Here is a 24,618-nt window from a genome sequence, read left to right as displayed (position 1 = left end):
CTTTAAAACCTTCAGTCTAATACATTTTGGCCAGGACTTCATCAACACCTTCCTAAGCTTAGTTTATGAGAAGAGAATTAGGAAAAACGCTTGTATCAGAGTATTTTTCATATTTATATAGCAAAAACATATTCTGTAGTGTTAGGCCCTGTTCACATGGCGGATTTTGTGCGGAGGGTCCCTCCTTCGGCAGCAAAATTCCTACGCCCATTGACTTCAATGGGAGGTTCAGGTGGAATCCGACCGGAGATTGAGCAGGACACTTATTTGTCCCGCTACCTGAAAAAAGAAGCGTCCAACTTCCATTGAAATGAACAGGAGGCAAAAATTTGTGGCGGATTCCACCTGCAAATTTCCTCCATGTGAACATACCCTTACTGTAGTGTTACTGTCCTGCCCCCCTGCTGCTGTTACCTCTCAGATCGCCCAGTGTGTGTGTTTCAATGACTACTTCTGTCCGGCTGTCAATCCCTGTTTTGTATAAGGGTCCATAAAGAAATGTACACCATGGGTGGAAACAGAAAGCAGAGGGTCTTGTGTGTGGGCCCTTTGCGTTCCAACTGATAATTTGAGGATAGTAGGGTGCTAGTTACAGAGAACCTCCTTCATGAAAATCCCTGACTGGTCTGCCAAACCCCCAATACATGGATGTGAATAATTTTAGTAGTTCATTATGTGCAGTGTAATAGACACAAGGAACATAGGGACATAACGTGTAGGATTTCAACCTATCCGATCCTATTGATTGCCACAAAACAAGCGGCACTAGCGGTGTCTGGCAGCCGCTTATCCCACCCGCCATAACCGTTCGAGCATTTATTATTTATGATCAGCTGAACCTGTTACCACATCTTGCACCTCCAAAATGAACTTTCAATTGAGTGTTTTTTTTACTTTGCAAATTAACCACATGCGGCACGGACAACAGAACTACTTTATTACATTTGGCACTCTTTTTTCTTGAATGTGCAAATTAATTTCATGTGTGATTCATTGGAAGACAAGACCCAAGAACCGGGATCTCTGAGATGATGGAAAACTCGAGAAGTCTTATAAACAATCATCTGAAGATAGAGAAGCCAAGGAAGACGTCTCGTGATGCATCCGCAAAAAGAGATCTCGATATAGCAAGTTTGTATTGAAGTAAACATTTCCACCCCTAAAACCCCTGCTAAGGTTTACTGAAGTGGTTATTTATATACCTCTTTGATACGACCAGTTAAAATTACACCGTGTTCCAAATTATTATGCACATTGGATTTAAGTGTCATAAACATTTAATTATTAGTTTTTCAATGAAACTCATGGATGGTATTGTGTCTTAGGGCTCTTTGGATCATTGTAATCAATCTCAGACACATGTGATAATTAGTTTGCCAGGTGTGCCCAATCAAAGGAAAACTACTTAAAGGGAACCTGTCACCAGCATTTTAGCTATAAAGCCAGCAATACCTGGTGAAAGTGGGTGAAAAATCACTGTCATCTAAGCTATAAATATGTTCTAAGTAAGCTCTGTAGCTTTAGTATTCCGTTTTTCAGTGGTCCCATGCCGTATGCAAATGAGCAGAAAAGAGTCAAATCTTCATCTGAAAAGAGTCAGGTTTTCATTCCTCAGCATCTCAGAGTGGACTCCACCTCCTTCTTTTTGATTGACAGCTCCTTAGCCAGTCAGGGCCGGACAGGTGGTGGCAGTGGGCGCGGTTAAGAAGCTGCTTCCCAGAAGGGAAAATAATTACCATAAAAGGCGGGAAAATTTTAAACGACTATATTTACCAACAGAGGAGGACTTCAGGAAAGAAGAGAACAGGAATGAGCTCTGGACAGCTGCGGCCATTGAGGGGTCAGGCGAGTTTAACATGTAAGATGTTGATGACAGGATCCCTTTAAGAAGGACGTTCCACATTATTAAGCAGGCCACAGGTTTCAAGCAATATGGGAAAGAAAAAGGATCTCTCTACTGCCGAAAAGCGTGAAATAGTGCAATACCTTGGACAAGGTATGAAAACATTGGATATTTCAAGAAAACTTAAGCGTAATCATCGTACTGTGAAAAGATTTGTGGCTGATTCTGAGCATAGATGGGTTCGTTCAGATAAAGGCATAATGAGGAAGGTTTCTGCCAAACAAATTAATAGGATTAGGAGAGCAGCTGCTAAAATGCCGTTGCAAAGCAGCAAACAGGTATTTGAAGCCGCTGGTGCCTCTGGAGTCCCGCGAACCTCAAGGTGTAGGATCCTCCAGAGGTTTGCAAGTGTGCATAAAGCTGTTATTCGGCCACCCCTAAACAATGCTCACAAGCAGAAACGGTTGCAGTGGGCTCAGAAATACATGAAGACTCATTTTCAAACCGTGTTGTTTACTGATGAGTGCCATGCAACCCTGGATGGTCCAGATGGATGGAGTAGTGGATGGTTGGTGAATGGCCACCATGTCCCAACAAGGCTGCGACGTCAGCAAGGAGGTGGTGAAGTCATGTTTTGGGCTGGAATCATGGGGAGAGAGCTGGTAGGCCCCTTTAGGGTCCCTGATTGTGTGAAAATGACCTCTGCAAAGTACGTAGAGTTTATGACTGACCACTTTCTTCTGTGGTACAACCTATTGAGAACCTTTGGAGCATCCTCAAGCAGAATATCTATGAGGGTGGGAGGCAGTTCACATCAAAACAGAAGCTCTGGGAGGCGATTCTGACATCCTGCAAAGATATTCAAGCAGAAACTGTCCAAATACTCACAAATTCAATGGATGCAAGAATTGTGAAGGTGATATCAGAGAAGGGGTCCTATGTTAACATGTAACTTGGCCTGTTAAGGGTTTTTTGATTGAAAGAGCTTTTGATTTCTGTAAATATGACCTCCTGATGCTGCAAATTCAACAAATTACCATTTTACTTCTCTTTACAACCTTTAAAATGTTTTGATCTCTCTTGTGCATAATAATGTGAAACAGTGCATTTTGAGTTTTTTACTTCTAAAAAAACATCTGTTATCATTAGGAGATTTGTTCAATAAAATTCGCATTATACTCCAACGGTTGATGCTTGAAGATTATACCGACTGTCATTTGCATCGACTATTTAGGAAAATCAGCGAAAAATAACATTTGCATAATAATTTGGAACGCGGTGTATAGTGAAATTTGGTCTTTCTTTTAGAGCGGTGGTCCTCCCATAGAACAGGGACAATATAACTAAGGATATAAGGGAAGTTAAAATCCATCACATAAAAATCTGGTCTAGTCCAGGTGTGGTCTTTTGGAGAGGTTTTTCTGCGTCCGACTTGCCAACTAGGGGTCTGAGAATAATACTACTGGGGGTGCGTGTAATCAGACATCCACCGATGTCCGAAACCAATGGGTCGGGGATTAGGCGCAGGACCGGACCCCATCAAGCACAGAACCGAAGGGAACCGACCCTATACCCAGAGCTGAAAACCTTTGTGTAGATTATCGGTGGGGATCACAGCACACGTCACCTTACCAATGTAGGTGCCATGCCATCTGGTCTCATCTCATAGCACATTATAGTCAAAGACCAGACATTGATTCGTCACCAGATCTGCCGAGACAAATTGTGTCAAAAATAATTAAAACAGGACTTAAATGGATGGAATGACAATGAGTCACGTGTCTGCTCCAAACTCCGCAAATCTCTTCCAGATGTAGGTGTTAATAAGGTCATATATGCAGGTGATCCATCATGGGTCCTCAAGGTATGGACACTGGTTCACTCCAGATCCGGTGGGTGTAAATTACGTATGTCCACTTATATAGCTATGTCCTAACACTGTGATTCATCGAGTTGAGATACAAGCGTCGGTTGCGTCTGGTGGTCCCGTAAAGGTTTCTGTGGCAGATCTGGGTCTGGGCATGTCAGCTGCCGAAACCTCTGAAATATAAAAAGGGGAAAGATATTATCTGAAGAGGTTAAGAAGAATCGGCATATAAGGGTCAATTCAATGAGAGATCAACAGGAGGTCTAGTCTGGGGGTCTGTATTTGTTCAGAGGGTCTGGTCTATGGTCTGTATTTATTTAGAGGGTTTGGTCCTAGGTCTGTATTAGTTTAGGTGGTCTGTTCTAAGGTCTGTATTTATTTAGGGGGTCTGGTCTGGGGTCTGTATTTATTTAGAGGGACTGGTCTGTGGCCTGTATTAGTTTTGGAGGTCTAGTCTAAGGTCTGTATTTATTTAGGGGCTTCTAGTCTGGGGTCTATATTTGTTTAGGGGGTCTGGTCTCGGGGTCTGTATTTGTTTAGGGGGTCTGGTGTCTGTATTTAGGTGGTATTAGGTCTGGGGTTTGTATATGTTTATGAGGTCTGGTCTGGGGTCTGTATTTATTTAGAGGGACTGGTCTGTGGCCTGTATTCGTTTTAGAGGTCTGATCTAAGGTCTGTATTTATTTAGGGGCTTGTAGCCTGGGGTCTGGTTTTGTTTAGGGGTCAGGTCTGGGGTCTGTATTTGTTTAGGAGGTCTGGTCTGATGGTCTGTATTTATTCAAAGTGGCTGGTCTGAGTTTCTGTATTTATTTAGAGGGACTGGTCCGTGGCCTGTATTAGTTTTGGAGGTCTGGTCTAAGGTCTGTATTTATTTAGGGGCTTCCAGTCTGGGGTCTGTATTTGTTTAGAGGGTCTGGTCTGGTGGTCTGTATTTATTCAAAGTGGCTGGTCTGAGTTTCTGTATTTATTTAGAGGGACTGGTCCGTGGCCTGTATTAGTTTTGGAGGTCTGGTCTAAGGTCTGTATTTATTTAGGGGCTTCCAGTCTGGGGTCTGTATTTGTTTAGGGGGTCTGGTCTGGTGGTCTGTATTTATTCAGAGGGGCTGGTCTGAGGGTCTGTATTTATTTAGAGGGGCTGGGCTGGGGGTCTGTATTTAGGTGGTCTGGAGTCTGTATTAGTTTAGGAGATATGGTCTAAGGTCTTTATTAGTTTAGGGGGTCTGGTCTGGGGTCTGTATTTTTTTTAGGGGTCTGGGGTCTGTATTTATTTAGGGGGTCTGAGGTCTATTTAGATGGTCTCAGGTCTGTATTAGTTTAGGTATCGGTTCTGGGGTCTGTATTTATTTAGGGAGTCTGGGATTTGTATTAGTTTAGTGGGTGTGGTGTCTGTATTTGGGGGGTCTTAGGTGTCTATTAATTAAGGGGATCTGGTCTGTGGGTTTGTATTTGTTTAGGGAGTCTGTAATTGTTTGGGGAGGTCTGTGTTAATTTTAGAGTGGGAAAAAGAGGGTCATACACCCTTTGTGGTTTCAATTCTGCAGTTTGGGGGCGTGTCCTATATAAATGGGTGGGGCATAAGGGGGAAAATGTATGCGGCCCCACACCCCCAGGGATGCTGACCTTAACCCCTTCCCCACACCAGACTACTAGAGATGCCTACATTAACCCCTTCTCGTACTACACTTCATCCATTTAGGCCAAGGCTAGACGCTAACTCTCGATGAATGTCTCCACTGACACAGAATACCCACCATACAACATAAGAGACCATATAGACGCGGCCTAACCAGAATGTATCGTAACTGTCAGACACAGATTAGCAATCATGGATAACCCATGCTGCTTGGTTGCCCTTCAGGCCTCGATAATTTACCTCTGCGATGGGTCCTTTAATTGTTGACACTTTGTAACAAACCCAGAGTGGGGTGCAAATCATAGACGACAGCGCTAGCAGCCAGCCGACAGCGTCCCCCCACCACGGGTAGGTATAACGCTTGTTATACTGAAGAGGAGTGTATTTCACAAGTGAGAAGATGAAGGTGGCCTGGTAGAAGAAAAGACATCAGGTAAAGCTCTGCCTATATATACTACCGCCGCTCCACCCTCCCGGATCAATAATACTCTCACCAGGCACACGGCAGGGGTAATGAAGAGCCAGCAGTATTTGATGATGGGCAGGGGTCTGTAGCCAATCATATGCTCCACGTTGTCATAGAAGTTATCAGCACCTATAGAACCAAGAGTGTCCAATTAAATTCACTGTACCGATTATTTTTACATTAGAGGGGTGTCCGGGAAAAGAAAAACATGACCTTCTTCGAAAACGGTGTACACAGGTTTTGTGGTATTGCAGCTCTGCTCCATTCACTTCAATGGAGCTGAGCTGCAATACCAGACACAACCCATGAACAGGTGTGGCGCCGTTTCTAAAGGAAAGCAACCACGTTTTTCTATTCCTGTTGAACATCATTAATGTCAATGTTCAACAGATTGCATCGGTGACGTAAAAAATTAATCAGCTGTCCAACCGGACATCTTCACCATTCCTGGAATTTTCCCACAGCATCGAATATCCTATAGAACAGTCAAAGGCTATATGTGACGCCCCGGCTATTTATACCCACAATCTGATGCAAAAGGGGGGAGTCGAAGCAGTACACCGCTAAGCAACTAGTACCAAAGGGCTTTATTCTAAGTAGTATGCACAGTAATAAGATTATTCCCAATGAAGCTGCTTAGCAGATTTTAGTCCATAACCAGGAAAAAGGTTATAATATCTGAAATGAGGTGGTAGGTGCCATATAGAGCCGGTACTGTACTGCTTAATTTGGTAGAATTGGAGGGTATACTAATGGGTACTTAAAGGGGTATTCCGGTTACAACAAGTTACCACCTATCCGTAGGGTAAAGGGGAAAACTGCTAATCGGTGGCTGTTCGACAGCTGAGTCCCCCCCCCCTGTTTACGAGAACGGGAGTCCCGTCCCCCTCTTTTGAACCAAGTGGCACGTCGCTCATGCGCATTGCCACTCCATTCTTTCTCTATGGGAGGGCTGAAGATAGCGGAATGCTGTCCTCGGTTATTTCCGATGCTGCCATAGAGATTGAATCGAGTGGCAGCGCGCATGAGTGACCTGCCACTTGGTTCAACCGAGGGATACGGGACCTCCGTTCTCGTAAACGGTGGGGGTCCCAACTGTAGCACAACCACCGATCAGCAAGTTACCTCCTACCCTAAGGATAGGGGGTAACTTGTTGTAACCGGAATACCCCTTTAATGTAAGAGCTATCTCACACAGAGTATACTATCAATGCAGGGAGCAGGCACTCGCAAGTATCGCTGGGTTCCTGCACCATTATAATAATGTCCTGAAACTAATGCCACTCACCATATACCCAACCAATGCAGAGGGTCTCAAAGATGGCGACAAACAGCAGGCACATTCCACTGGCAGCATAATAGTCAAACAGCTGGAACACGTACATGCCACCCTGGTGGATACAACAATATAAGTGTGAGGATTGTTTGGAAGATACTGATCCAAGGTAATGTTCTCTTTCCATATCACAACGAGGGATGATACAGTCATGATGCTCCAGGATGTCAATCATTAGAGACCGATCCACTGGATGCTCTTCGGTAAATTCAATAGCGGGCTCCAGCTCAGGTTGAGCCAATCCCCCATTCCACAGGTGGCTTACCTTAGGCACCTCAATGGAAACAAACCTTGATGTTCACCTTGCCCTTATCTCCCACAATAAATGGAAAGCTTGGTGGTGAACCAGTAGGAGATACCCCATGCCTGGTGGATGGGGGCATGCACCAACACCAGGAGGGGGAAACACATTTAGCTATGGTGCTCCTTCTCCTCTCTCTATGTCCGAAATTCTACTACCTGTTTGAAAACCATCGTGGCAGATTTACTAATGCTGTCTCGGATTTAGACAGCGTAAACTTAGACCAGGCAGTTAGAAGATGCGCCAAATTTATCAAAGTGGTGCACGCTGTACGATTAATCTTGCCAGAGATGTTAGACACTTTCTTCTTCCTTATACCATCTCTTGGTTCACTTAGTTTACGACAATATTGGTTGTACAGGAGAGCAAATTTTAAGAATTTAAAAGGTTTTCTTAAGCCATGCCCCCATTTCGAGACACTTTTGAGACGAGTCTAGTAAGGCGCAAATATCTGTTCATTTTGGAACAAAATCAGTTCTAAATTTCTCTGATTTGCACAAAACAAAAATAAAAAAAAAAAAAAGGGCGCAACTTAGGCCAGAATTATGGCGCAAGAATAATATTAAATCTGCCTCATCATATTCTGCTGCTGGATTTCATACCTCCGTCAGCATGACAAGCCCAATGAGGAAGGAGAAGATGCAGACAACCAGGATAAGCAGCTCGCGGCGGTTCTTCTTACGAAAGGTACTTGGATACATGTCAACCAAAGAGGTGACCAGACTCTCCACACATACAAACTGAGGAAAAGACCAACCAAACAACGGAAAACATGTCAGTGTAGTCCATATCTAAGGAGGTCATTGCATATGTGAGAACCTCCACAAACATTTGCTTACATACATGAAGGTTACATTTGCAGCTCTTTTACCGACTTTAGGTTTAGTGTGCCTTAAAGTTATGTTCACCTTCACAAACAGATATTTTTTTTATTGTCTGGATGCATTTAGAATAAAAAATGCAAGCAACTTTGCAATAGGTGTTAAGGATCTGCCAGGCACAGCGTCTGTATCCACGCCCATAGGTAATCAGCCTGCACCTGCTTCTATGTCTGTGAGACTGACTCCATCTTCCACCACTCAGGATGGCAGGCTTAGGAGTGGGAGAGCCTATCACAGCCTGGCCAGACGGAGCTAGCTCCCGCCCTCTGTCTATTTATACCTGCCTTTCCTGTTCCTCCTTGCTTGTGATTCTTGTTTTGTTTCCTGGCCCTGCTGCAGCTTCTTTATCCATTTGTCCCTGCTTCATATCGACCCTGGCTTACTGACTACTCTCCTGCTCTGCGTTTGGTACCTCGTACACTCCTGGTTTGACTCGGCTCGTTCACCACTCTTGTTGCTCGTGGTGTTGCCGTGGGCAACTGCCCCTTTTCCCTTGCTTCTGTGTACCCTTGTCTGTTTGTCTGTCGGGCACTTATTGAGCGTAGGGACCGTCGCCCAGTTGTACCCCGTCGCCTAGGGCGGGTCGTTGCAAGTAGGCAGGGACTGAGTGGCGGGTAGATTAGGGCTCACTTGTCTGTTTCCTTATCCCCATCATTACAATAGGTCTTGATTAATAAATCCTTTCCTTTAGTTTCTACAGCTCCTATGCAAGCCTATGCGTCTCCATGGTAACAGACAACAAGTTCCCATGTAGTCTGATCCTGCAGTCCTACTCTCTTCCATCTGTCCCCTTCTTCTTGCTGACCTACCGAATGTATGAAGTCATAAAGGAAGGGGAAAGATGTAAGGAAGTATGACTACAAAGGGTTTGTTTGTTTGTTGTCTGTTACCATGGAGACACATCAGTCTGTATAAAACAAAACAATAGGACATTTTTATGAAAGACCTTTTGCAAAGTTGCTTTTTTTAGATGCATCTGGATAATAAAAATGTGGATATGAAGGTGGACATAGCCTTTAAAGATGCAAACATTTAATAATTTATACATTGGTACCTGACTGTCCAGACCCAGAAGAATGACCATGATGAAGAAGAAACAAGCCCAAAGGGGAGAAAATGGCATCATAGACACAGCTCGAGGGTAGGCAATAAAAGCTAAGCCTGGACCTGGAAGACAAAATAATGGAAGGTAATCTTATCTAGATTCCACTGCCTATGAGTCTGAGTGTGTCATCAAAACCGTAAATCTTACCTTAAAGGGGAAGTCCAATGTATTTAATTTTAGTCTCATTAACCCCTTAAGGGCAGGCCAATTTTGGCCTTGAGGACCAGAACAATTTCTTGATTTTTTTTCCTCTTTGCATCTCGGCGTTCATAACTTTTTTATTTTTTGTTCGACGTAGCTTTATGAGACTTTTTTTTGTGGGACGAGTTGTACTTTATGTGGGTGCCATTTTTTTGGTACCTTACAATATTGTTTAATATATATTAATTTTTATTTTGGAAAATATGCAGAAAAAAACAGTCCTGTTGCAGTTTTTATTTACAGCATACACCGATAATCATAAACGATGCTATAAATTTGCGGTTCAGGTGGTTACAGTCATGCCGATACTAAATATGTATATATTATTTTATGTTTTTGGACTTATATTTAGCTGCATCAGCTTTGATAGTGGCCTTCAAGGGGTTAACAACGGAGATCAGACATGACATGTATGCCCGCCGTGAGCAGCAGGACGAAGCAGCATTATGATGAGAGTACTCGTCGTGCTGATCGCACGGGCACAGCAAGTGCAACGAGTATACATGTCATGTGTCATCAACCAGTTAATTCGATTTCATTCTGTAGGAGATAAATAATCTGTTATTTATTTCTTAAAGGCAAAAGTTTTTCTTATTAGAAGTAGCAGAATTCATGCCGGGAACATACAACTTCTACTTATAGACTCAAAGTAAAAACCAGAAATGTTAATCAACTCACCAGATTCTGCCACCTCCGATATTAGTACCCCTTGTTCTTCTGCCATAAAACCCAAGATGGAGAAAATGGCGAATCCAGCCACAAAACTTGTGCCGCTATTCAGAAAGCATAAAGCAACGCAATCTCTGCCAGAATGTGAGAAAAAGAGAAATCTTCACCCCCTACTATACAGGTCACCTAACAAATGTGGCGGTCTCGGCGGGAAGTATCCTGTCGAGACCGCCAGATGATATATAATTCTAATTGTCTAAGCAGTCCCGCTTTCCTTAAGGTTTTGATGTCCGGCCTATTGGATTAGGCATTATAGAGTTGATTTTAAAAAATATCTATGGTTAATGCCATTTTTTTTCAATATATACAGCTAGTTGAAATAAAAGTATATGATGTGCTCACGTTTTTGTATTATGAAGCAATTCAATTTCTGACATCAGCTCTGTGGTATATGACTTTACGGACAATGTGTTAAGGCCCCCTGCTCTTGATTAAAGGGGTATTCAACCCTAAAACATTTATACACCAATACATTGGATAGGTGATAAATGTTTTAGGCCAGAATACACTTTTAAGAGACAATTGTTTCTTACCCTATCATCCTGTCATGAACATTTACATTGGCTGCCGTGTGTTTGACTATGTGAATGGTAGTATATATATATATATATATATATATATATATATATATATATATATATATCAACCATAAATGCTGACTCCTCCCACTTAAAGCACCAGTGTACATTTTATCTTATAAATACCTGTAGCAGTTATTGTGATATTGATTGTAGCTTCCAAGTGCGGTCAGACATCCCAAGCAAATGGCGTAGGAAAAAAAGATCTGCGTCCCAGCGTCCATCCAGACCTGCCGAGGACAGTCTGGTGAATGGCAAATATAAGATCAGTTGATACAGGGCACATCTGTTCGCCACGTCCCTAAGTGATTCTATGTAGAACGACATTGCAGATTGCCACTTATTCTTGTGGTTTTTTTTTTATTTTGTATAAATGCAACATTCATTTTTTTTTTCCATGCGCTCCCACCAGGATCAGCAGTGGGAGGAGGTCATTGAGTACTGGAGGAGGGTGCAGTACTAAAACGCCAGTCATACAAGCAGTAATTTGGTCCGAACACCAGTTCAGCACCAGACTATACAAAGGTCTTGGGCCCCATAACAAGAGCATAGTCCGCTTCCATGGCTGGCATGCCAATGACTATCCCTCAGGTTCATACCCCTTGTAATCTTAACTTCTGCAGAGCATATTCAATAGAGTTCTGTCCCTTTATATCACATGATTCTTTAGAATTGTTTTAATATGCTGCTCCTTTTTAGATTATTTTTCCAACTTTTTTTGTAAATTTTTTTTTAAAAATAAGCGAAAATAAATCAAAGCAAAACATTAAAAATTGTAATAAAAAATCTATGAAATATTTCAGAATTGTTGGCTCCGGTCAGCTCTGCTTCTGGGTTTTACTTGACCTGGAGAATGTTTTTCATTATGAAGCAGCCCCTACTGGGCTCAGATTTGTGTGAATATGGGAATAGTGACACCCGTCTTTGTGTACTCCCCCCGTCATAATGCTGCAAAGGCGCCATCAGACGACTTAAAAAAAGTGTTGAAAAGTGAATGTAACATAGCAAAGACCTCAAAAAGTAATTATCACAAGTCAATTACTCGACTGGTCTGTAGCATTGTGGTATTTGGCTTTGGTCCACCAGACCCGTGACGGTCATGAGAGCAAGAGAGGAATCTGCCAGGCACAGTATGCCACGTCTGCCATTCGGTCTTACCTTATGTAATTGGGATAGATGTCACCCTAAAGGGTAACTCCTCCAAAAATACCGGATGCTCCTATAGATTGGCTGTGCCTATTTTAAAACCAACCAAGCATTTACAGGACACTAAAGGATTATAGGGTTTCCCTCTCTAATTAGTGAGACCCATTCTCCTCTTCATGCATATCAATGAGGGGTTGTCACAACCCCGCCCCTTTAGCTAGTATTACCAGGTCGTAAAGAATGAGATTCTTGTGAGTGGATCCCACCGATCATTAGGATCTGTTGACAAACTCATGCCTGACAGCACTCTTAGGCTGAATTCACACGAACGTAGCCCACCACGGACATAAAAAACAGCCATTTTGCACGTCTGAGGTGGACCCGTGTGGGACGCGTAGACATGGATCCTCCACAGACTACAGTCTATGGAGGGATGCGTGAGATGCAGTAAAATAGGACATGTCCTATTTTTTCACGGACCCTTCACATGCTCTGTTGAAACGGTCGTGTGAACGGCCCCATTAAAATACATGGGTCGAGATTCACGTTCGTGCGAATGAGCCCTAAGGCTATGTCAACTGGTTTGATGGTTCGGAAACAACAATCTTATGCTTTTAGCCAGTTTACTATTCTCAAGCTTGACTGTAGCAATAAATGTTAAGAATTAAAGGGCAACTCCACCCAAAATTTTTCTAACTTTTCACGACTACTGGAGTAACAATTATCGTTAATCATGATTTGCAGATGTATCTTGTGAAATATTATTCATCTATGTCCAGCTTTAGTAGGTGATATCTGCCTCAAGCTGTGACATCTTTAATCACCTGTGGGTCCTGAAGCCGGCTGAGGTCTGGGTACAGGTAGAACTTAATGCCTTGCAGAGCGCCGGGTAATGAGACCCCTCGAATGAGCAAAACTATCAGCATCAAGTAGGGAAAAGTTGCTGTAAAATACACCACCTGAAGGGAAAAATAAAAATAAATCAAAATCAAATTCGATATTTACAGTTTTGTAACATTTCTGGTGCTTTTTCGGGGCCGTTAACGTGGATCTAGATGATCCAATACAGGGGTGGACAAAGTGTCTAGTTCCTGAGCTCCTGGGTTGGGACTAGTTATGTCACAACACGTCTGTTCACTTAAAGGGGAGTTCCATCTATAGGTTAGAAGATACAATTCATGGAGGGTCATTAGCCTTGGCCTCTGTAGAGCCTTCTGAGATACGTGGGTCGGACATCATTACATCAATGATAGAAACGCAGGACCAGGTGCTCTACAGAGTCTCGTGGCTCTTTCATTTTTAGTATTAGTGGTTTTTAACCTCATGTCTTTATGATTTGATAAATTTATATGTAATTCGTTTTTCATGTGCATTGTTCAGTGAATCAACCTGCTGCGTCAAAAGCTTTACGTGGCGGTCCTCTGCTGGGTCTAGGTGGTATGGAAGGGAACCTATGATCCCCTCGGCTTATGGGCCCTCAGATATCAATATGCCCAACTTGGCAGTATACCCCTGTTGGATAAAAATGAAAGGCATGGCAACTTTTAGCACTCCAGCTGTTGTGAAACTACAATTCCCAGCATGCCCAAACAGCCTTTTTATAGAATACTAAAGCCTTTGACTGTCAGCAGTGGTGTAGCTATAGGGGTCGCAACGGTCGGGGCCCCCATTGCCACAGAGCGCTGACGGCGCTGGTCCCGCTTCCACCTGTATCTGCGTCCTCCGGCACCATGTAGTGACGTCATCGCGCCTGTCTGTGCTGAGTCACTCACAGCACAGTGCAGAGGAGGAGAAGGATCTCCTCCACACGTCGTGGGAACGGGGATAGGTAAGTAATTATGTTATTATTTTTCTATTTGGTAAATATGGGGGCATTATACTGGGTATGGGAGGGGGGCTAATATAGTGGCAGCTATGGGGGGCATTATACTGTATGGGGGGCATTATACTTTATGGGACAGCTATGGGGGCATTATACTGTATGGGGGGCATTATACTGTATGTGGCAGCTATCTATGACATTATAATGTATGGGGGGCATTCTACTGTATGGGGCAGATATGGGGGCATTATACTGTATGTGGCATTTATGGGGGCATTATACTGTATTGGGCAGCTATGGGGCATTATAGTGTATGTGGCAGCTATGTGGGCATTATACTGCATGTGGCTGCTATGGAGGACATTATACTGTATGTGGCAGCTATGTGGGCATTATACTGTGTGGAGGGCAGTTATGGGGGCATTATACTGTATGTGGCAGCTATGGAGGACATTATACTGTATGTGGCAGCTATAGAGGGCATTTTACTGTATGTGACAGCTATGGAGGGCATTATACTGTATTGGGCAGCTATGGGGCATTATAGTGTATGTGGCAGCTATGGAGGACATTATACTGCATGTGACAGCTATGGACGGCATTATACTGTATGTGGCAGCTATGGGGGCATTATACTGTACGTGGCAGCTATGGGGGCATTATACTGTACGTGGAAGCTATGGAGGGCATTATACTGTATTGGGCAGCTATGGGGCATTATAGTGTATGTGGCAGCTATGGGGGCATTATACTGTATGTGGCAGCTATGGAGGGCATTATACTGTATGTGGCAGCTATGGAGGGCATTATACTGTATGTGACAGCTATGGACAGCATTATAGTGTATGTGGCAGCTATATGGGCATTATACTGTATGTGGCAGCTATGGAGGGCATTATACTGTATGTGGCAGCTATCGACGGCATTATACTGTATGTGGCAGCTATCGACGGCATTATACTGTATGTGGCAGCTAGGGGGCATTATACTGTATGTGGCAGCTATGGACGGCATTATACTGTATGTGGCAGCTATGGGGGCATTATACTGTATGTGGCAGCTATGGAGGACAATATACTGTATGTGGCAGCTATAGAGGGCATTTTACTGTATGTGACAGCTATGGAGGGCATTATACTGTATTGGGCAGCTATGGGGCATTATAGTGTATGTGGCAGCTATGTGGGCATTATACTGTATGTGGCAGCTATGGAGGACATTATACTGTATGTGGCAGCTATGGGGGCATTATACTGTACGTGGCAGCTATGGGGGCATTATACTGTACGTGGCAGCTATGGAGGGCATTATACTGTATGTGGCAGCTATAGAGGGCATTTTACTGTATGTGGCAGCTATGGAGGGCATTATACTGTATTGGGCAGCTATGGGGCATTATAGTGTATGTGGCAGCTATGTGGGCATTATACTGTATGTGGCAGCTATGGAGGGCATTATACTGTATGTGGCAGCTAGGGGGGCATTATACTGTATGTGGCAGCTATGGAGGGCATTATACTGTGACAGCTATGGACGGCATTATACTGTATTTGGCAGCTATGGACGGCATTATACTGTATGTGGCAGCTATGGAGGACATTATACTGTATGTGGCAGCTATGGGGCTTTATACTGTATGTGGCAGCTATGGAGGACATTATACTGTATGTGGCAGCTATGGGGCATTATACTGTATGTGGCAGCTATCGACGGCATTATACTGTATGTGGCAGCTATGGAGGACATTATACTGTATGTGGCAGCTATGGGGCATTATACTGTATGTGGCAGCTATGGGGCATTATACTGTATGTGGCAGCTATAGAGGGCATTTTACTGTATGGGGCAGCTATGGGGCATTATACTGTATGTGGCAGCTATGGGGGCATTATACTGTATGTGGCAGCTATGGACGGCATTATACTGTATGTGGCAGCTATGGAGGACATTATACTGTATGTGGCAGCTATGGGGCATTATACTGTATGTGGCAGCTATGGGGGCATTATACTGTATGTGGCAGCTATGGAGGACATTATACTGTATGTGGCAGCTATGGGGCATTATACTGTATGTGGCAGCTATGGGGCATTATACTGTATGTGGCAGCTATAGAGGGCATTTTACTGTATGGGGCAGCTATGGGGGCATTATACTGTATGTGGCAACTATGGAGGGCATTATACTGTATGATGGGGGTCTGTCGGGAAAGGCCACTGGGCATAGGCGTGCACAGATGTCTGGTGGTTTTGGGGAGCGGTAGGGGGGCCCAAGCTGAATTCTTGCACCAGGGCCCATAAGGTTTTAGCTACGCCCCTGGCTGTCAGGGCATGCTGGGGGTTGTAGTTTCACAACAGCTGGAGTGCCGAAGGTTGCTGAACCCTGGTATAGTTAAAAGAAAATGCACTTACCTTCCCTGTTGATTTAACCCCCTTCCAGATACAGAAGTAACAGATGATCCAGGCCAGTAGAAGACACAGAGCGAGCTCCCAACGCAAACTCCCAATCTGATCAATGCCATCGGATATGTTAAGTACTCGCCTCCTGGAGTGAAAATAGGTATTTACTCGGTTTGTGTGGAATTTATTCTTATAAATCAGAAGAAAGTCCTGATAAACGTAGTAAGAATGTTTCTTCATGTGAACCCAGTATTTATCAGGGCGAGGATGGGGGAAGATCCCGGAGAAGCTCACTCTACAATACTGAAGTGATTCAGAATGATCTGGAAATATTAGCCTACAACTTACTCCCAAAACTCGATGACGCTGGATGTTCCGTTTGCGGTCATGTTGTAAGTACTGTTACTCTTGTGGAAATCTATGCAGTTCTCTGATGAAACAAAAGTGACAACATAAGAGGAGATAATGTATGTACAGAAATATAACTACTATAATACTGCCCCCTATGTACAAGAATATAACTACTATAATACTGCTCCTATATACAAGACTATAACTAATATAATACTGCTCCTATATACAAGAATATAACTACTATAATACTGCCCCTATATACAAGAATATAACTACTATAATACTGCCTCATGTATACAAGAATATAACTACTATAATACTGCCCCCTATATACAAGAATATAACTACTATAATACTGCCTCCTATATACAAGAATATAACTACTATAATACTGCCCCTACATACAAGAATATAACTAATATAATACAGCCCCCTATATACAAGAATATAACTACTATAATACTGCTCCTATATACAAGAATATAACTACTATAATACTGCTCCTATATACAAGAATATAACTACTATAATACTGCTCCTATATACAAGAATATAACTACTATAATACTGCTCCCTATATACAAGAATATAACTACTATAATACTGCCCCTACATACAAGAATATAACTAATATAATACAGCCCCCTATATACAAGAATATAACTACTATAATACTGCTCCTATATACAAGAATATAACTACTATAATACTGCCCCTATATACAAGAATATAACTACTATAATACTGCCCCCTATATACAAGAATATAACTACTATAATACTGCTCCTATATACAAGAATATAACTACTATAATACTGCCTCCTATATACAAGAATATAACTACTATAATACTGCTCCTATATACAAGAATATAACTACTATAATACTGCCCCTAGATACAAGAATATAACTACTATAATACTGCCCCTATATACAAGAATATAACTACTATAATACTGCCCCCTATGTACAAGAATATAACTACTATAATACTGCCCCAATATACCAGAAAATAACTACTATAATACTGCCTCCTATATACAAGAATATAACTACTATAAAACTTCCCCTATATACAAGAATATAACTACTATAATACTGCCCCTATATACAAGAATATAACTATTATAATACTGCTCCTATATACAGAATATAACTACTATAATACTGTCCCCTATATACAAGACTATAACTACTATAATACTGCCCCCAATATACAAGAATATAACTACTGTAATACTGCTCCTATATACAAGAATAGAACTACTATAATACTGCCCCTATATACAAGAATATAACTACTATAATACTGCTCCTATATACAAGAATATAACTACTATAATACTGCCCCTATATACAAGAATATAACTACTATAATACTGCTCCTATATACAGCAATATAACTACTATAATACTGCCCCTATATACAAGAATATAACTACTATAATACTGCCCCTACATACAAGAATATAACTAATATAATACAGCCCCCTATATACAAGAATATAACTACTATAATACTGCTCCTATATACAAGAATATAACTACTATAATACTGCCCCTATATACAAGAATATAACTACTATAATACTGCCCCCTATATACAAGAATATAACTACTATAATACTGCTCCTATATACAAGAATATAACTACTATAATACTGCCTCCTATATACAAGAATATAACTACTATAATACTGCTCCTATATACAAGAATATAACTACTATAATACTGCCCCTAGATACAAGAATATAACTACTATAATACTGCCCCTATATACAAGAATATAACTACTATAATACTGCCCCCTATGTACAAGAATATAACTACTATAATACTGCCCCAATATACCAGAAAATAACTACTATAATACTGCCTCCTATATACAAGAATATAACTACTATAAAACTTCCCCTATATACAAGAATATAACTACTATAATACTGCCCCTATATACAAGAATATAACTATTATAATACTGCTCCTATATACAGAATATAACTACTATAATACTGTCCCCTATATACAAGACTATAACTACTATAATACTGCCCCCAATATACAAGAATATAACTACTGTAATACTGCTCCTATATACAAGAATAGAACTACTATAATACTGCCCCTATATACAAGAATATAACTACTATAATACTGCTCCTATATACAAGAATATAACTACTATAATACTGCCCCTATATACAAGAATATAACTACTATAATACTGCTCCTATATACAGCAATATAACTACTATAATACTGCCCCTATATACAGGAATATAACTATAATAATACTGCTCCTATATACAAGAATATAACTACTATAATACTGCTCCTATATACAGGAATATAACTACTATAATACTGTTCCTACATAAAAGAAAATAACTACTATAATACTGTTCCCTATATACAAGAATATAACCACTATAATACTGCCCCTATATACAAGAATATAACTACTATAATACTGCCCCTATATACAAGAATATAACTACTATAATACTGCTCCTATATACAAGAATAAAAACTACTATAATACTTCCCCCTATATACAAGAATATAACCACTATAATACTGCCCCTATATACAAGAATATAAATACTATAATACTGCTCCTATATACAAGAATATAACTACTATAATACTGCTCCTAAATACAAGAATATTACTACTATAATACTGCTCCTATATACAAGAATATAACTACTATAATACTGCTCCTATATACAAGAATATAACTACTATAATACTGCCCCTATATACAAGAATATAAATACTATAATACTGCTCCTATATACAAGAATATAACTACTATAATACTGCTCCTAAATACAAGAATATTACTACTATAATACTGCTCCTATATACAAGAATATAACTACTATAATACTGCTCCTATATACAAGAATATAACTACTATAATACTGCCCCTATATACAAGAATATAACTACTATAATACTGCTCCTATATAAAAGAATATAACTATTATAATACACCTCCCTATATACAAGAATATAACTACTATAATACTGCCCCTATATACAAGATTATAACTACTATAATATTGCCCCCTATATACAAGAATATAACTACTATAATATTGCCCCCTATATACAAGAATATAACTACTATAATACTGCTCCTATATACAGGAATATAATTACTATAATACTGTTCCTACAGACAAGACTATAACTACTATAATACTGAGCCTATATACAAGAATATAACTACTATAATAGTGCCCCCTATACACAAGAATATAACTACTATAATACTGCTCCTATATACAATAATATAACTACTATATAATACTGCCCCTATATACAAGAATATAACTACTATAATACTGCCCCTATATACAAGAATATAACTACTATAATACTGCCTCCTATATAAAAGAATATAACTACTATAATACTGCTCCTATATACAAGAATATAACTACTACAATACTGCTCATATATACAAGAATATAACTACTATAATACTGTCCCCTATATACAAGAATATAACTACTATAATACTGCTCCCCTATATACAAGAATATAACTACTATAATACTGCTTCCTATGTACAAGAATATAACTACTATAATACTGCCCCCTATATACAAGAATATAACTACTATAATACTGAGCCTATATACAAGAATATAACTACTATAATAGTGCCCCCTATACACAAGAATATAACTACTATAATACTGCCCCCTATATACAAGAATATAACTACTATAATACTTCCTCCTATATACAAGAATATAACTACTATATTGCTGCCCCTATATACAAGAATATAACTACTATAATACTGCCCCTATATACAAGAATATAACTACTATAATACTGCCCCTATATACAAGAATATAACTACTATAATACTGCCTCCTATATACAAGAATATAACTACTATAATACTGCTCCTATATACAGGAATATAACTACTATAATACTGCCCCCTATATACAAGAATATAACTACTATAATACTGCTCCCTATATACAAGAATATAACTACTATAATACTGCTCCTATATACAGGAATATAACTACTATAATACTGTTCCTACATATAAGAAAATAACTACTATAATACTGTTCCCTATATACAAGAATATAACCACTATAATACTGCCCCTATATACAAGAATATAACTACTATAATACTGCCCCTATATACAAGAATATAACTACTATAATACTGCTCCTAAATACAAGAATATTACTACTATAATACTGCTCCTATATACAAGAATATAACTACTATAATACTGCTCCTATATACAAGAATATAACTACTATAATATTGCCCCTATATACAAGAATATAACTACTATAATACTGCTCCTATATACAAGAATAAAAACTACTATAATACTTCCCCCTATATACAAGAATATAACCACTATAATACTGCCCCTATATTCAAGAATATAAATACTATAATACTGCTCCTATATACAAGAATATAACTACTATAATACTGCTCCTAAATACAAGAATATTACTACTATAATACTGCTCCTATATACAAGAATATAACTACTATAATACTGCTCCTATATACAAGAATATAACTACTATAATATTGCCCCCTATATACAAGAATATAACTACTATAATACTGCTCCTATATAAAAGAATATAACTATTATAATACTACTCCCTATATACAAGAATATAACTACTATAATACTGCTCCTATATACAGGAATATAACTACTATAATACTGTTCCTACAGACAAGACTATAACTACTATAATACTGAGCCTATATACAAGAATATAACTACTATAATAGTGCCCCCTATACACAAGAATATAACTACTATAATACTGCTCCTATATACAATAATATAACTACTATATAATACTGCCCCTATATACAAGAATATAACTACTATAATACTGCCCCTATATACAAGAATATAACTACTATAATACTGCTCCTATATACAATAATATAACTACTATATAATACTGCCCCTATATACAAGAATATAACTACTATAATACTGCCCCTATATACAAGAATATAACTACTATAATACTGCTCCTATATACAAGAATATAACTACTACAATACTGCTCATATATACAAGAATATAACTACTATAATACTGTCCCCTATATACAAGAATATAACTACTATAATACTGCTCCCTATATACAAGAATATAACTACTATAATACTGTCCCCTATATACAAGAATATAACTACTATAATACTGCTTCCTATGTACAAGAATATAACTACTATAATACTGCCCCCTATATACAAGAATATAACTACTATAATACTGAGCCTATATACAAGAATATAACTACTATAATAGTGCCCCCTATACACAAGAATATAACTACTATAATACTGCCCCCTATATACAAGAATATAACTACTATAATACTGCCTCCTATATACAAGAATATAACTACTATATTACTGCCCCTATATACAAGAATATAACTACTATAATACTGCCCCTATATACAAGAATATAACTACTATAATACTGCCCCTATATACAAGAATATAACTACTATAATACTGCTCCTATATACAGGAATATAACTACTATAATACTGCCCCCTATATACAAGAATATAACTACTATAATACTGCCCCCTATATACAAGAATATAACTACTATAATACTGCTCCCTATATACAAGAATATAACTACTATAATACTGCTCCTATATACAAGAATATAACTACTATAATACTGCCCCTATATACAAGAATATAACCACTATAATACTGCACCTATATTTAAGAATATAACTACTATAATACTGCCCCTATATACAAGAATATAACTACTATAATACTGCCCCCTATATACAAGAATATAACTCCTATAATACTGCCCCTATATACAAGAATATAACTACTATAATACTGCCCCCTATATACAAGAATATAACTACTATAATACTGCCCCCTATATACAAGAATATAACTCCTATAATACTGCCCCTATATACAAGAATATAACTACTATAATACTGCCCCCTATATACAAGAATATAACTACTATAATACTGCCCCCTATATACAAGAATAACTACTATAATACTGCCCCTATATACAAGAATATAACTACTATAATACTGCCTCTATATACAAGAATATAACTACTATAATACTGCCCCCTATATACAAGAATATAACTACTATAATACTGCCCCTATATACAAGAATATAACTACTATAATACTGCCCCCTATATACAAGAATATAACTACTATAATACTGCCCCTATATACAAGAATATAACTACTATAATACTTCCTCCTATATACAAGAATATAACTACTATAATACTGCCCCCTATATACAAGAATATAACTACTATAATACTGCCCCCTATATACAAGAATATAACTACTATAATACTGCCCCTATATACAAGAATATAACTACTATAATACTGCCCCCTATATACAAGAATATAACTGCTATAATACTGCTCCTATATACAAGAATATAACTGATATAATACTGCCCTCTATGTAGGAGATTAGAACTAAAAGCGGTTTTCCCATGAGGGAGATTTATGAAATTTCTATAGGATATGCAATAAATGTCATATAGATGCAGGTCCTACCTCTGGGACCCGCACCTATCTCTAGAATGGGGCCCCCTAAACCCCGTTCAACCTTTCTCGGTTCCCGCTGCCTCCCGGGCCACTTCCTGATTACATGATCGGAAATTATTAAAGCAGCGTAGCTCGTCTAGCCATGTTGTTTCCGTAACTCCCATAGAGATGAATGGCAGTTACGGAAGCAGCGTAGTTGCTATTCTCCTATAATATTAGGACTATGTTATTACTAATGCCATATACCTGTGTTCCATGAATGGTTGCAAGAAGCCCAGGGAAGGTCCGATGTGAAGGAATTAAAAAGATAAAATAAAGCCCATGCCAGGACTATGATGTAATAGAAGTTCAGCAGGATGACGATGACTTGAGATGAGTACCCGATGCCTGGAGATAAAGAAGAAGTTCAGTCACTACCAGAGGGGACCACATAGGCAACATAGTCTGTTTCTTCACCCATCATTACATTTGGGGTAAATTCTACCAGTTTGGTGACCCAGCACAAGGGAACATTGACAGCTGGTGTTGTAGAACACTGGCAATGCAGTCCCACCTAAATAAAAAGTTAATCTTGGCCAACAGTTGGCCTCCCTCGCACTCATATATCACATGTGGCCCTATGACTTGAATAAGGTCACTGTCTTGCTACCCTATTAATCTATGATCCCTTATAGGAGTTGGACCTTGGAGGTCTCCAAAGTTGACCACTGATCTGGCCCCGGTTTCCAGCATTTCTTCTTATACAATCCAGCCCTTACCAACGAGGGAGATCAACTAAGGTCAAAAGGGTTTTCCCCTTTGTCCATTCACCCATCACAGCCATACCAAACTGTTGGGTCTCCAGTGGATACGTTTTGGAGTAGATGCATCCAGCAAGCCAAAGTGTTACAGATCGAACTATGGGCAGTCATTGATCTTCTCATGGTCACAAGAGGTTGATATTGCTCAATAAAAATCACTTCTCTAGTGATTTTAAGAGCGGTTTCGAAAGAACTGGCCTGGGTGTTGGAGACCCTAGGGGCAACATGCCCTGTGCACACTTCCTATAATCCAGCCCTGCTGGAAGTCAAGAGGATGACAAGTGGAAGAGTTGTCCAAACTAACCTTCAAAGATGGGGCAGATTTTCCGCCATGATGTGACCCCTCCCTGGCTGGTGTATTGTCCCAGTGCTGTCTCCAGGAAGAAAACTGGAATTCCACAGGTGAAGAGGAAGATGAGATACGGAATAAAGAAGGCTCCTGCATAGAGATATTAAGTTGGTCATAAATGTAAAATTTTTGTCAAAACTAAGAGTGATGTAGAGGATGTGATGTTCAACCCTGGCAACCCTGTCCATGTTCTTCACCCT

General features: G+C 39.6%; 1 protein-coding gene across 1 annotated transcript in view; it reads right to left on the bottom strand.

Annotated features, from left to right (window-relative positions):
- Positions 1-920: 920 nt before the first annotated feature.
- The window catches only part of LOC142748605 (sodium- and chloride-dependent GABA transporter 2-like), a 29,302-nt gene continuing 5,604 nt past the window's right edge, over positions 921-24,618 (bottom strand). Inside the window, exons 3-15 of the mRNA XM_075855721.1 lie at positions 24,374-24,508; positions 23,516-23,656; positions 16,656-16,737; positions 16,320-16,452; positions 12,911-13,045; positions 11,067-11,170; positions 10,312-10,436; positions 9,382-9,494; positions 8,049-8,186; positions 7,098-7,200; positions 5,838-5,938; positions 5,584-5,754; positions 921-3,883 (exon numbers count right to left, since the gene is read on the bottom strand). Coding sequence (XP_075711836.1) covers positions 3,776-3,883; positions 5,584-5,754; positions 5,838-5,938; positions 7,098-7,200; positions 8,049-8,186; positions 9,382-9,494; positions 10,312-10,436; positions 11,067-11,170; positions 12,911-13,045; positions 16,320-16,452; positions 16,656-16,737; positions 23,516-23,656; positions 24,374-24,508 — 1,589 coding nt within the window. The 3' untranslated portion in view covers positions 921-3,775. The remainder of the gene's footprint in view (positions 3,884-5,583; positions 5,755-5,837; positions 5,939-7,097; positions 7,201-8,048; positions 8,187-9,381; positions 9,495-10,311; positions 10,437-11,066; positions 11,171-12,910; positions 13,046-16,319; positions 16,453-16,655; positions 16,738-23,515; positions 23,657-24,373; positions 24,509-24,618) is intronic.

Source organism: Rhinoderma darwinii, chromosome 3, assembly GCF_050947455.1.
Source record: "Rhinoderma darwinii isolate aRhiDar2 chromosome 3, aRhiDar2.hap1, whole genome shotgun sequence".
Classification (NCBI taxonomy): domain Eukaryota; kingdom Metazoa; phylum Chordata; class Amphibia; order Anura; family Rhinodermatidae; genus Rhinoderma; species Rhinoderma darwinii.
The sequence above is the reverse complement of the archived record's forward strand: the minus strand, read 5'-3'. Positions and strand labels throughout refer to the sequence as shown.